Raw genomic sequence first — 14,860 nt, 5'->3', positions numbered from 1 at the left:
ATGTATATTTAAGTACAGTACTTGAGTAAATGTTTTTGTTTACTGTCCACCACTGAGTGTAAGTTCATGATTTTTATGACTTTTTTGACTATTGTGTTAAGGAGGTGTTTCGTTTCTTATTTTTTCCAGTAGCACTTGAAAGCAGCAGGGTTTTCAGTTTCTGTCGTCTCGTCCGTTCGGCTGTGCCAATATTTGTTTTCTCGCGATACTTTCCGCCGTGTTGCAAGCGGGGTGAAATCTCGGAGGTGTCTGAAAGCGAAAAGCAGAGAGAGGAACGAACGACGTGAAGGTCTAAAAACGTGCACGCAGCAGACGGTGATTCTGCAGTATTTAGCGAGAAGGCAATCCCGCAACTCTAGAGAATATAAAGTTCTCTGACAGCGAGAAACATTTCATTTAGCCCCTATTTTCGTAACTTGGGGAAAGTTGGGCTCAGGCTCGAGGGACCCACCTCTGTGAGCGCAGAAAGTGCAGTCGGTGGTCGGCAGTTCGTTCTGCAGGAATGTCGCAGAAAGAGAGACCAGTGTTTTATCGACAGGAGGTCAACAAAACGATATGGGAAGTGCCGGAGCGGTACCAAAACCTGTCCCCGGTGGGCTCTGGCGCCTACGGATCCGTGTGGTAAGTCACTTTTTTCCTTTAAGTTTGTGTACGTGGGGTAGAAGCCTGGTCACCTAACTTAACCTCCATTCATTTAGACGAGGCCTTGCCTGCAGATGCTAAAGTTAGGTTAGCTCGTCCTGGTTGTTGGCTAGCAAGGTGGAGCCACGATGTGTCTTTCAACAAGAAAACCTGTGGACTTGTTATCTATGGCATATTGTCCACCTGTTGTTAACCTCTCTAACTTAATTTTGCATTTACATAAGACACACTACAGGAAACTGCTCATTTACAACAACGTTTAACTGCTGACAAAGTATGTGAGTCTTTATCTGATCAGTGGGTTTGCTACAATCACAAAACTGACTCAGTACTTCTACTTTGTGGCTGCACAGGTAAATTACATTATCATTATGTGGTCCATGCTTGCTACCTCGATACTGATGATGTGAGTGGGGCTGTTAACAATAAATTTAAATCTTAATCTGCCGAATAAACCCTTCGAAAAATCCCAAATATTAACTTTACAAAAGATGCAGCAAATCCGCAATGTTGAGAGGCTAAAATCTGCGAATATTTGACTTTTGTTCACCATCTTCTGTTTGAACAGTGACTGATGCTTTTTCAAAAGGTTGCAGATTATTTTTCTGTTGATTAATCATCTTATCTTTTCAGCTCTGGATGTGACAAAATTTCTACTAGTTCTGCTTTCATATAAATGCAACTAATAATCATTTTCATCATGATTCATCTGCAGATTATTTTTACGATTTTATTGTTAGCCTATTAAATGTCCAAAATGGTTTTGCCCTCACACACAAACAGACCAACAGACAGTTCAAAACCCAAAGACATTCTGGTTAAAAATATTATATATAGCAGAGGAACAAGAGAATATTTGACATTTTTTATTTAAAAAATCATTGAACTGATGAATCAATATTTAAGATAGTTGCCAATTATTATTATTATTCAACTGTCAGTCAACTAATTGATGAATGGACTAATCCTTTCCGCCCTAGTCTCAGTAATTGGAGGAGAAAAAAATTACTGGTTTTAGTCTCTTAAATGTCAGGATGTTGTGAAAACTGATGTTCTTTTCTGATATTTTATAGACCAAATGTTAAACCTATTAATTGTAAAAGAAAAAAAAAAGATATTGGACACATTATTGAGTAATGGAAATCGTCACTGTAAACGTGTATATCTCAATTGTAATACAGCCAGTAAGACCAGGAAATCCATATGATGGGTCGTCTCATCAAATTATCAATAACATGTCTTAATTAAGCATTTTGATAGCCACTCATCTTTTAGGGAGCTCTACTGAATATTTCCAGTAATGGTAAACAAATATGCAGCACAGGCGTTTGCATTTACAGTGGAGGTCATGCCTGTTAGTTGCTGCCTCTTATTAGAGAACCTTGGTTTTTTAGGTGGATTTCCTTAATGCTGCTCAGTGGCAAGAGGGTAAGCTTTGACAGGATAGACTCTTTGCTTTGGTGTGTTGCCTAAATAGGTTGTGCTGATACTATCTAGGACATAACGTTGTCAGCGGTACATTTGATTTAGTGGGCAGATGTTTGTTTTGCAGATGGAAGCGGACAGCTGTGCTGTTGCTGGGCAATACGATAATCTGTTGCTGGTCAGATTACTGGCTGCTCACCAGAGTGATTGTTTTTTTGTTTTGTTTTTTCAAACGGCACACTGTCTTAGATTGTCTGTGTTTACATGGTAGACTCTGCCCTAATTCATATAAAACAGCATTATTGGTGAATGGACTGCATTTATATGTCACAATTATCCATAATTCATCTCTTATTCACACTTGCACACTAATGGCAGCAAGCTACCATGCAAGGCCTCACCACCAGGAGCAATATGGGGTCCATTCATTGTCATCGACATGTGGACAGGAGGAGCCAGGGACTGAACTGTTAACACTGGATTAATGGACGGCCTGTTCCACCTACTGAGCCACAATATTATCCATATTTAGTTATTAAAGTACAAAAGGGTGGACCACCATCAAAGCAGCCAATTTCTGTGCAGCTTCATACTTTATTTCAATATAATTGCTGATGCATAAAGGAAGATCCTTTTTCTACTTTGATAAATGACTTATATTTTTGAGGTTGAGCAGCCAGTTACACATCTTTTGTCTTTTTTTTTTTTTTGGATAATCCATTTGACAATCCATCTGTTATTTGGTTGTTGTGAAATTGTCATTCCTACACATCTTGCATGTTTTAATAGCTCATTTGTATTAACAAAACAAAAAAAGGCTGATATGGATGGAAAATGTTGTAGAGTTTGCCTTGAAGAACTCAATGACATCCCCAATCACAATGGGCCTCTGGTCTCTAAGTCCCACTAGCAGTCACAGGGGGCTTTCCACTGGTAACGACTATCATTGGGTGAGCTGAGCAGTAGTAGGTGTTAGGTTTGAGTTAGAGACAGACAGTCTTTAGAGTGCAGGACAGATTGCAGGCAGGGCTGCTCCCAGTCTGCTGAGAGATGACGTTTTCTGCTGATGTCGCCCTTTTTCCTCAGCCTTCAGCAGCTCTTACTGCACCTAATTTTGTGTTGAGAGCAAACTCAGCCCATTTTGAGCCATATGAAACATTTTTTCTCATGTGCCGAAAAATGACCAGTTCATTTCTAGTTTATAATGTTGAGTACATGGTTGTCAGTTTCAATTGTGTGAGAGTATTGAGAATGATTACAAGAAAGTTGTTTATTACTGATGGGTTTTAAGCTTTTTTTAAAAAAAAATTAATTTTAATTTTTTAACAGTTCTGCATATGATATGAAGAGTGGTTTGAAGGTCGCTGTGAAGAAGCTCTCTCGGCCGTTTCAGTCCATCATTCATGCCAAGAGAACATACAGAGAGTTGCGGTTGCTTAAGCACATGAAACATGAAAACGTGAGTCCATTTCTTTCACTTCTTTTTATTTTGTCTGGTGCTAAACATGAATAAAACTGCTTGAGTTTGGATGTGCAATGCCCTCACAATGTGTTGGTGTAAAAGAAAAAGAAAAAATCTGCAGATTGATTTCAGATTTCAGCTGCTGCCTGTCGTTGTTAACTTGACATGGTATATTTGTCCATATTTTTGCAGGTGATCGGCCTCCTAGACGTCTTTTCCCCGGCTACTTCTCTGAAGGAATTCACTGATGTGTAAGTTGACCGTGCTTGTTTAAAATAGCTTCCTTAATCCCAAGTTTCCCTCTTTGTGCTCTTTGGCTTTGGGTCAGGGTGTCACCTCAGCAACACTTGTGCATAATTTAACAAGAGTGTTCGACAAACTGCAGCCTTCAGTTTCTCTGCAGCAGACAGTCCTAGCTCTGGCTGGGAAACACCTGGAGGCGGGCCAGCAGGCCAGCAGGCCGAACACAGTGGAATACTTCATACTTCACGTCTACTCTGTTAGTTATTCATTGTCAGGCTGCTGCAAGAGTTCTTTCACCACCAGCTTCCTTCCCTGTGTTTCCTGGTTTCTGTTCTTTGTGACACACATAACTGATTTGCTGCTGCTGCAAACAGGTAGTTATTATTTGTTGATGTTGAAAGTTGTTAGAATTGGGAAGTGGACAGCTAGACAGTGACTCATTCCTCAAACGTGTGTCCTGCCTCCCCCGTAGTTTGTGGAATTTCAGATTCTTCCTCTTCTCTGCACACGGACAAATTTGTCTCACAATCAAATTGTGACATATTTCAGTCGACTCCCGACATGAGAATGTTTTTCAGCTGAGAACTTGGAGACAGATTTGGTTTCCTTGCACATTTTTTTTCATACTTTATATTTTCCCATATGGAAAATTATTCCTGCACGATTGACTCATCCTAACTATTTTGGAGCAGTGGGCAGTGCTGCACTCAGGGACCCACTTCATATCTCAAGCCATAGTCAACAACATTGGCAGTATCATTTGAAATAGCTAATGTGCATGTCACTAAGTTTGTGTGGAAACCCACATAAACACTCATAGAATATGTAGACTCCCAAGACCAGAAACCGGGAACATGTAGTTGCAAGGAATGCTAAGCTGAAATGAAGATGGTGCACATTTGACCTCAGCCATATAACTGCAGAGGAGAACATACAATAGGTGTTTGGTGTGTCATCTTGAATTGAATTAGAAAAAAAGGATTTCAGGACATTTCCCATTTAGTTTGGTATATGCAGATCAATTATATACACTTGTGCAAGGATGTTATCTATGCTACCACAAAGTTTATTAGGAAGTCTGTGAGTGTGCTCAGGGATCCAGGTTTCCCCTCAGGAAAGTGTTTTGCTCAGGTGGCAAGTCTCTCCGATCCTGACGTATGTTGTCTCATGATTGATTTAGTTGGGAGATGACAGACTAAACAACATCCACACTCATGAATATATGGCATGAAAAATTGTTATTTTATGTGCACATGTGTGATGGAAATCAAAGTATTACTTGTAGTCTCTGGTAGTCATCCAGAGTTTGATTTCATAATAGTATATACATTTCTAATGTTAGCAAAGGAGGTGTTTGTTTTAGGCAAGAGGCAAGATGGCCCATTCTGCCATGAAACACTGTGGAAAAGTCTGCATCGATGCTTACGCCACATTTGTGGTCTCAGGCTTCCCAGACCACTCACAATGGGTTTTGTTTCAGGAGCTGTCCATAGTCTGATCACCATACATGCATTTTAATGCAAAGCATGTGGGGCTGATGCAGAGAGCTCGAACAGGTTCTCTCTCATGCAGCGTGTCTACATGACCTTTTCATATCTGACATGAAAATTGAACTGCAGTAAGAATTGATATCTTTGTGAATCAGTAGGCAGGTCAAACTCAGAGAGAACCACTGCATGTTAAAAAAGGAGCTGTGTGAAGTCAGATAAATTCCCTCATCTATGCTTGAGGGTAAGAGGCTCAAGGCTACACGAACTCTACTAGCGTAACACATCCGAATCACTGACTGACAGTGGTTTAGCTGCATTATGGGTAATGTAGGAGCCAGGTTTTGATAAGGAAGAAGACTGTGTGGAATAAAAAAAGATGATAACTCTGGTTCTGCTGCATCTGTTTTGATTCTTTTTTTGAACTAAGCTGTCCTCACCAGTGTCACAGAAGTGCAATACTGGCGGAGTGCCCTTTGACTATGCAGCAGTTTTGCAGAATGGTAATGTATCCCTAGTGGAACATAAGAACTTTTCCCTCACACTTTTAGTGGCACTGACTCAGTTTGCTATTGAGATGGAAAGTTGTCCTCTCAAGATGCCCCACCCTCCTCCCCCATTAGCCTAATGTCATGGTGGACTGAAGGCAATAAAAGGTCACACATGTAGACTGTGTGTGGACTGGAGTCCTGGGTTGTGGAAGCAGAAACTCATTCTGTAAAATGAATGCTGAGTCACAGGTTGCCAGAAGGAAATATGACTCCCTTTATCTGCACATCTGCTGGAACATTGGAAATGTTCTGCATGCAGTGTGATATCCAGGAAAAATCTCAGATATGCAGGTGCTGTTAGTGTGGTTTCCCCTCGGCTCTAAAAATACAGACGAGTCACAACGCTGCAGTAAGGCTCCTCACAGCTCCAGCCGTGCTCCTGTTTCTATAGGAGAGCGGAAAACAGAGGTCACTATTTATATCCCCTTTTTTCCAAGGCGGGTGAACTTTGTAGAGTGTCTGTGTCCCTGTGTGTGCTGCTAACAACAAGCTCAAGGATTACCAGGAGCCATATTACAGAAACGTCCTCACTTTCAGACCCTATCTTAAATGTGTGGTGGGTTAGGGAAAAAAAGGCCATTACAGATGAATGGTGCTTAAGTCAATGTTCCTATCCTAACTTAAGATAGGAAAAGTGTATTACACAAGCTTCTTAATCTTAAACTATCCTAACTTCACTGGCTGCTCTTTTATTGCTTTTACACAACCAACTAAATGTCAACAGGCAGAACATTCATTCATTGAGAGGGACAAAATGCTCCGTTGGATGCCGGAGACAGCGGAGACTGTCTGCTATCTCAGCCCACTCAATCTTTTTTATTGCCCGAGTTAGTGTTGTAAATTTCCCAAAAGAACGTCTTTGGATTTTTCTAAAGATGTTACCAACACTTGAAGTTAAGTGACCCTTGTTCTTTTTGTTACATTGTTATATGTACGTTTCAAGGATAAATGTAATGGGTTGCAGAAATGCCCCAGCAAGATGGGATAAGATGAGAAAAGTAGCATCGGCTGCTAGGTAACAGACATAAAAGTTCATAACTGAACTGAACTGATAATTTAGGATTTCCTGACCTGAGATATGATTGGACGTGGTAAAATAAGTTAGGATTCTTAAAGTTAGGTAGGATTTGCTTCTGTAATACCAATATAGGAAAAATGTTATCTTATACTCTTTCTGTCTTAACAATTTTAGATAGGAAGTTTCTGTTCTACGGCCCCAGGTGCTGTTTCAATGCCTTGCTCTCTGTGCTGTGTGAGAATAGAAGAGTATTCATGAAATTGGTATTTGTGGAGCAGCAGACTGATGAAGCAGCACATGGCTCTGTGTGTTTTGGCTGCAAAACTGCCGCAGTAGCATCCTGCTCTTGCCTTCTTCCACAAGTGCTATTTGGGCATTTTAAACAGCTCTGGGATTAGATTTGAATTATGCTCTGATCTGGTCCCATTAAGCCCATTTATCTGGGTGTGCTGTTAAATGACATTCCATTTGTGAAGGGCTTGGCCTTTCAGTGCCTATGGAGAGAAGTGAGACTGAAAAGAAGTAGCAGCTAAACCGGTTTAAGCTCACAAAGCCATATGGGAAATTAGTTTCAGCCTGCAAACAACTCTGGAAAAATTTGTTGGCAGTGCAAATGTATCCATTTATATACAACTGCCTTTTTATGACACAGGAAAACATTGATACACCTTGTGATATTTGTGTCTGACGACTGTCTTGTCTGATTTGCAGGTATCTTGTGACTCACCTGATGGGGGCAGATCTCAACAACATAGTGAAATGTCAGAAGCTCACAGATGACCATGTGCAGTTCCTCATATACCAGATCCTCCGAGGGTTAAAGGTAAGGTTGTTAAGGAATAGTTTCACATTCGGGAAGATATGTTTACTTGTTTTCTTGCTGGGAATTAGAATAGAATATATAAGATTGATACCACTCTCATATCTGCTTATCTTATCATCAAGACTAGAGTCCTGAGGTCTGTACTACGAAGCAGGATTTCAGGTTATTGAGGTAACTTCAGGTTTAACTCTGGTTTTTCAGTCCTACGACGATGGTTCACTTGTTACCCGGGAAATCACCATGGTAACTGATGCTGAACTCCTAACCTACTCTGGTGCAGGTTAACTTCAGAGGATCAGATCAAAACCTGTCAACAGCCAAACTACTGACCAATCAGATACCTGGAAAAACCGAGTCATCATTCCTACAGGATCCTGACAGGGACAAAAGAGTGATCAATTATAACGAGCAGTAGATATAAAATATAAAAAAGCACCGGAATAGTTTTCCTGTTTGAGTCTTTCCTAATGACCACTCTGGTTTTAAAACAAAGCTTCTAAAATGGGTTTATCAGGCTAAATAAATATATGATAACTATTATAGCTTCATTTTAATCAAACAGATATTCCTTAATCCGACAGGATTCCTGACACTGATGATGATTTTACTCTCTTCTTCAGCACTACAGCTCAGAATAACATGAGGAGACTCTATGACCACATCTGGAAATAAAAACTAAACCTCGATGTTTTTGATTAGAACAACTAGCCAATAACAGTTAATTATTTCCATCATTATAAATTAGCATTTCAGTCAGACTGACTCATCAGACATCAGCTACTCCTCTCCTCTTTTCTTTCTCTCCTCTGCAGCAGAAACAGTCTGACATTAAGTTTAACTGTTCACATGTTCACAACAGTTTGTTCATCATCAGACTAAAGAGCAAAAATACTCAAATGTAATGACAGTTCATGCACTTATTTACAATATATCTTTAGTCTGACTTTACTTGAAATTATATTTAGACATGGAAATAATATTTTTTTACTCCAGTCATGTGATCATATTGTTTACATTTCACCTTGTTGAATGTCACCTTTGGACCTTGCAATAACCGAAAACTACTGTTAGGCATCAGCGTTTCTTCTCATATTATATTAAGCTCATTTCACTTTTATTTCAAAATAAGAGCACACTGTTCGTTAAGATCAACCTGGGTCAACAAATCAAGCCTCAAACTGTTGAACAAAATTAGCTTGGGTGGAATAAACAGCATTATTTTAGTCTGATAACATTGTTTTAGCCTGAATTAGCTAAGCCACATTTCAAGAACAGGACCCTGAAGTCTCTGCTGGTTGTCTGGCAACGTCACACTGATAACAACAAGAGCACAGAAAGTCACTGTGCCTGGCCAAGAAACATTTTTTACACTTTGGGGTTTTTTGTACAGATTAAACAAACAGATATTGTTCCTGGGCTTTCGAAGTGTTAATAAGCAGATGTTGTTACTTTTGGACAGAGTCAGGCTTCCTGTTTCCCGTTGTTTCCAGTCTTTATGCTAAGCTAAGCTAATGTGTTCTGCGTGTAGCTCCACACATTGAATGGACAGACATGACAGTGGTATCCATCTTCTCATCATCTAACTCTCAGCAGGAAAGTGAATAAGGCTATTCCACAGAAGTTAGATCCCTTCTTTTAAGCTGTCCTACTAATGATCATTAGATGACTGAATGATTTTTACACTGTACTGCAGCGTCTCTGACATTTTTGCAGTGGTTAATCAATACTTAAACTGATGCTGTAGTTTAATGCACATGTTCTCCTCCATCTCTCTCCAGTATATCCACTCAGCAGACATCATTCATAGAGTAAGTGCACTTTGTCTTTTACCGTGATTGGGTGCGGGGAGTCTGTCGGGGTTTATGACATCTTTCACTTGGCAGAGTTGGGCTTGTGCAAACACTTAAGGGAAGGGAAGTCAAAAACAGGACCTTGACTTTACATGGTGTTAATGATGTGCACTTTTCAATTGTAATGTTAATAAAGAAGGGGCGCATTTGTTTTTATTCATGAAAAGTATGAATATTTCTCCAGAACAAGATTACAGATGTACTTTGCAACCTTAATTATTCTTATTGCCTAAATTTAAATTACACAAATTCACATTTATGGCTTTCCTCCCTTCAGGATTTGAAACCTAGTAACCTGGCAGTGAATGAAGACTGTGAGCTGAAGGTCAGTGAACTGCTGCTCTCATTTAAAACACCAGTTTATCCTGAATTTGCCCACAAATGTGTATATTTTGCAAACAACTCTGCTATTTTTGCACGTAAACTGCTGTCAGATTTTGGACTTTGGTTTGGCGCGGCACACTGATGATGAGATGACCGGTTATGTGGCTACCCGCTGGTATCGAGCCCCAGAGATCATGTTGAACTGGATGCATTACAACATGACAGGTAGAGCCTCATTGCAGTGAACTATTATCAGCTGATTTATTGTTTAAAAAGCTCATTTGCACTTGTGTCTTTCTTCATCTATACATCATGACAGAACAGTTGTTCGTCAAGCTAATCCAAATATTTGTGTCCTGCTTCTCTGTGTTTCAGTGGATATTTGGTCAGTGGGATGTATAATGGCAGAACTCCTCACTGGAAGAACTCTGTTTCCTGGTACTGACCGTATCCTTTCCATTTGAGAGAGAGAGAGAGAGATAGCTGGGGCTAGATTCTGACATTTGCATAACAAATCAAACAGGTTTAATACACATTGACTTTGGTGTGAAAGTACTGATATATGATGTTTTTTTGCAGGCACAGTAGCAGAAGCTGATTTGTTGTGTCCACTTATTAAAACCTGCTTTTCTGCTTTTCTTTTCCATCATCGCGTTGCCTGAGTCGTCGGCTTTATATTAAAAATGTAACACACGTAGTACCTGTTTCCACACTTCCCTCTGGCTTGACACATACCCTCTGCTCTAATGTTTCTACTGGCGTGCTTCAACTCTTCCTACACTGTCAGTATGCATGGTTGGCTCGGGTCCACGTTTTGCCTGCACCACTGCCAGTGTTTGTATGGGCCTATCAATCTGCAGTGTCTGTGCTTAAAACTGTTTATCTTTCTCTCCCCCTGCCAGTCTTTTCAGACTAACGGCTGTGCTTGTAAGTAGGTGTACAACTGGGCTGTCCACTTCCTTCACTCTTTTCCTATTGTATGCTGTCATTATGAAATTTGTTCTTTTTCCACAGGTTCAAATTCCTCCTCTGATCTTCTCTGTGTGAAACAAAGTAAATATAGTAAAATTGGATATCAAACATGGCTTTGAAGTGATAAAAGTTTCACAGGGCGGTCAGATTACAAGTTTTCCCCCGTCCAGCCTCTGGTCTTCCTTTACCGTGTGCTTGTAGACATTGATCAGTTGAAGCTAATCATGCTGCTCGTCGGAACACCAGGGCCCGAGCTCTTGATGAAAATATCTTCAGAGTCTGTGAGTTCACAAAGTTATGCAAGGTTTTCCTCTAACCGGTTTTCTGCTCTAAACCCTCCGCTCTGCCGAACGACGATTTGATACAGCCGCTTTCTAAATGACAGCATGTTTTCCTCATGGGTTTAAGACCTACTTCCTGCCTCTTTTTAACTGAGTGAATAAAATGGTGTTTGCTGTGAGATTATTGTGGCACAGATGATTGATTGCTGGCTTTCACTGACTGACTACAATGCAAAGTACTGTGTTGTTTCTTTCCTCTCAATCTGACAATCCCTCCTCTTAACTTTTGTGACACGTTGTGCTTCAAAGCTTTGAAGTTTGCTCTTCAGCATAACATTGTAGTGCATCTAGAGTTCAGCCACACAGTGTTAGGTTGAGAAGCAGCTTCTTAACCATCTCTGCTCTGTCGCTATACTCCCCTTGACACAAGCTTCATAGATATAAACCAGCTTCAGCAGATAATGCGTTTGACAGGAACGCCCCCAGCATCTCTAATAAGCAGGATGCCCAGCCACGAGGTGAGCAGGATCCACAGTTGCTTTCTTTAGACCAGACATCAGTCCGGGGCGGGAGGACAGTCAGACCTGCTCTAACGCACTCTCCCTCTTTGTTTTTAAAGCTACGCAGCTCTTGGCTCAGTATCCTGTATTTATGTTGTGTTACCCCAAAATGCTGTGATAATGTTACAGATGTATCCATATGTACACATATATATATACACACTATAATATTGCTTTTTTTTTTTAGCTTATCTTTAAGAAATAAAGCAAACAGTGATTTACTGGCCACACTAACAACAGCACAGGAATAAAAGGACCACTACTTTGGTCAAGTGGGTGTAAGGAGCAGTGCGGCCACTAAAGGGCTACTATTTGGGGGTTAAAGGTTTTGGTTTTCCAGTTAAATCATCGTCTTTGTGTGGTGTCTCACACGCTTGTTGCATGTGATTGTAACGATTGCCACAAGCAGCTCTGAACTTGTGTGGTAAAGGCGTTTCTGTGTTTGTCATTTCACTGTAGTAGTGTAAAAATATCTTTTCAGAGTTAAACATGCACACTGCGCAATAGCTAGGCTTACTGTTGGTGATACAGTAGTTACTAACAGCTCTGTGTTTTTTTTCTCTTTCTGTTGCACATTTCTTGAAACTTTCAACATAGTTATTTTGTAATTGACATTATTTGTTTGCTCTATGTGACAGAATAACTGTCAAGCCTTTCTTTTACACTGAGGTGACTTCTCAGGACAATTATGAATGGTAAAATAAATGTCTTCCTTGTCAGTGTTGAGCCCTCACAGGACACAAGAGCAGCTAGGATTTTTTTCAGTTAGAGGGTACTTTCAGTTTCAAGAAAAATCCTGACGTAAATTGGATATTAAAAATAACAATTACAGTGTAAACACTTCATTGTTGAACTGCTTAAACCAGACATCTTAAAAAGAGCGCCGCGCTACAATGTTTTCACTCCTGCAGCTCCTATTTAGATCACACTAAGACATCTTGCTGTTGCTAGGCAACACATTAGCGCTGTCAATCACTTTTTGCTGCAAGCTACACACAGCTATCGACAGCAACTGTGAATGAGTTTTTGACAGCTTGTGTCTCACTTCATACTGTCAGAAACCCCAAAGAAAAACTTCATGTTATTCAACAGTTATAAACACAAACAGGGACACAAAAATGAGAGAAAAAAGAAAAGGAAGAAACTAAATCAATGAGTATAATTATACTGCAAAGGGCTTCAGCTTTGACACCAACATATGTTATCTTTGTGGGATACAGTACAGTCACAGCTGTAGATAGAAATGTCCTAACTGAGCAGTAATGATTGATGCAGGTGGCTACATTGAACAGTCTCAGTGGCATGAAAGAATGTGAGCATTATGAAAACTGAATGTGTCCGACATGTTGCTGCTGGTGAGAGCTGACATTTGATGTACTGTATGTATTTTTTTAGGCCAGGAACTACATAAGCTCCTTGCCACACATGCCCAAGAGGAACTTTGCTGACGTGTTCATTGGTGCAAACCCACAAGGTAATTCCAGAAAAAACAGGCTTTGCTGGTGGTGCAGTTCCTGCTAACTGCGATCAGTGTTTTATTGCGAAATTCTCCTTTTCCTTTGTAAGTATTATTGGCTTGAAATCAGAACAACTCTACATCACAGGACACTGATTTTTAATGAATCATAGACTCTGTTAGAGATTCAGTTGTGTATGTTTTTAAGCTGTGGACCTTTTGGAGAAAATGCTGGTTCTGGACACAGACAAGCGGATAACAGCAGCCGAAGCTCTGGCTCACCCCTACTTCGCTCAGTACCACGACCCGGACGACGAGCCTGAGGCCGAGCCGTACGACCAGAGCTTTGAGAGCCGTGAGCTGGAGATTGAAGAGTGGAAACGTAAGTCCTCTTTTAAAAAAAAAAAAAATATATATATATATATATAAAAGTCCATTCATGACTGAAATCTGTAAAATGTGTAAAGGGAAATAATGTACAGTTGACACTGGAGGACTTTCACAACATTTTCTCATTTGTTGCAGGATTAACCTACGAGGAGGTGTGTAGTTTTGAGCCGCCCCTCTTCGATGAGGATGACATGGAGTAGTGAGACGTGCGACCCACATCAACCCCAGCGTCCGACAAATTTGTAACAACCTCATACATGCGCATTAGTGTTAAACAAACTCTCAGACACTTGTATCAGAGTGCCTATCAACCGTTGTCAGTCTTTATTAATTGAGAAAACATTCTCCATGATTAGCCTTTGGGAGGAGATCATTACCAGCGCAGGGAAGGGAAGAAGCTCGAGCAGTTATCATTACTCTGTTATGAACCACTAATGTTGATGGTCCGATGCTGGGAAATGTCACTTCTTGCCATTAGCTGAAATAATTTTATATTCTTCAGATATTTTTTAAATTCAGACTTTAATGACTCATCACTGTGACTCTGAGATGCTGAAACACCTGGACCTATAGCTGTGCTATTTTGTGTTTTAAATTTTCTATTGACTAACTTATGAATAAGCTTTTGTATCTATCAGTCGAAAAGGAATACGCTAGTCTACCACTCACCCTGCCACGTAGTCACATATAGCACTGGGTCCCGTTTATCTGTAATATGATTTTTGATTCAGTCATCGCCATGATTGTTCCTGTATTTAAAGAGATAACTTTGAAGGGTTTCCTATCTGTGACAGAAGTAGATTTTACAGAAGCTTTTAGATAGGTGACAAATTAAGAATGTGCCTGCTCTGTGTAGTCACTGAAATTTAGTGTTCGCCAACGGAATTTCACGTTTAATGTTTATTTAGATAGTTAAGGTTCCCTGTGAGACTCTTATACATATTTTGGCTACACAGAAAAATCTGAGCCTCTACTGTTTAAGGACGGTGCTTTTCAACAAGGCACCGAAATATATATAAAAAAAAAAAAAATGAATGGGTACATGCTCTGCTCAAAAATATGTAAATATCTGTGCCATATTTTTTAAATCTTATTGTGGTTATGTTGTGAAGCAATCACTTTTAGCATGTACATCAGTTAAAGATTTTGTGTGCGTCTGCGAGTGTTGTTGGTTTACAGGAATTTTAAGTGTCATGCTGAAACCTTTAGAAATACTGCTTAAATGTGTAAAAGAGGGATTATAGATGTATTTATACTTTGTGGAGGTGGTATTTATAAACAGCAATTGAAAGATCCCGTAAACTATTTTCGGTCCAGCAGAGTAACTACTATCTTCAGTCCTTTGTTTAACAAAATAAAGACTTATTTTTAAGAGA

At 40.0% G+C, this 14,860-nt stretch overlaps 1 protein-coding gene across 2 annotated transcripts; it reads left to right on the top strand.

Moving 5' to 3' along the window:
• Nucleotides 1-239: 239 nt before the first annotated feature.
• On the top strand, nucleotides 240-14,860 carry LOC111218919 (mitogen-activated protein kinase 14A). 2 transcript variants are annotated; one of them, XM_022741397.1, is made up of 12 exons: nucleotides 240-621; nucleotides 3,397-3,526; nucleotides 3,722-3,780; nucleotides 7,540-7,651; nucleotides 9,430-9,459; nucleotides 9,779-9,826; nucleotides 9,936-10,050; nucleotides 10,201-10,272; nucleotides 11,517-11,596; nucleotides 13,034-13,112; nucleotides 13,303-13,476; nucleotides 13,620-14,860. In XM_022741397.1, the coding sequence occupies exons 1-12, from the start codon at nucleotides 503-505 to the stop codon at nucleotides 13,682-13,684; spliced, it is 1,083 nt and encodes a 360-aa protein (XP_022597118.1). In that variant the 5' UTR covers nucleotides 240-502; the 3' UTR covers nucleotides 13,685-14,860. The 2 variants fall into 2 exon arrangements, with proteins under 2 accessions (XP_022597118.1, XP_022597117.1); XM_022741396.1 differs by lacking the exon at nucleotides 11,517-11,596 and adding an exon at nucleotides 10,999-11,078.

The sequence above is a fragment of the Seriola dumerili genome, unplaced genomic scaffold (genome assembly GCF_002260705.1).
Source record: "Seriola dumerili isolate Sdu_G_001 unplaced genomic scaffold, Sdu_1.0 BDQW01000056.1, whole genome shotgun sequence".
Classification (NCBI taxonomy): Eukaryota; Metazoa; Chordata; class Actinopteri; order Carangiformes; family Carangidae; genus Seriola; species Seriola dumerili.
Note: the sequence above shows the minus strand (reverse complement) of the source record. Positions and strands in the feature narration are given on the sequence as shown.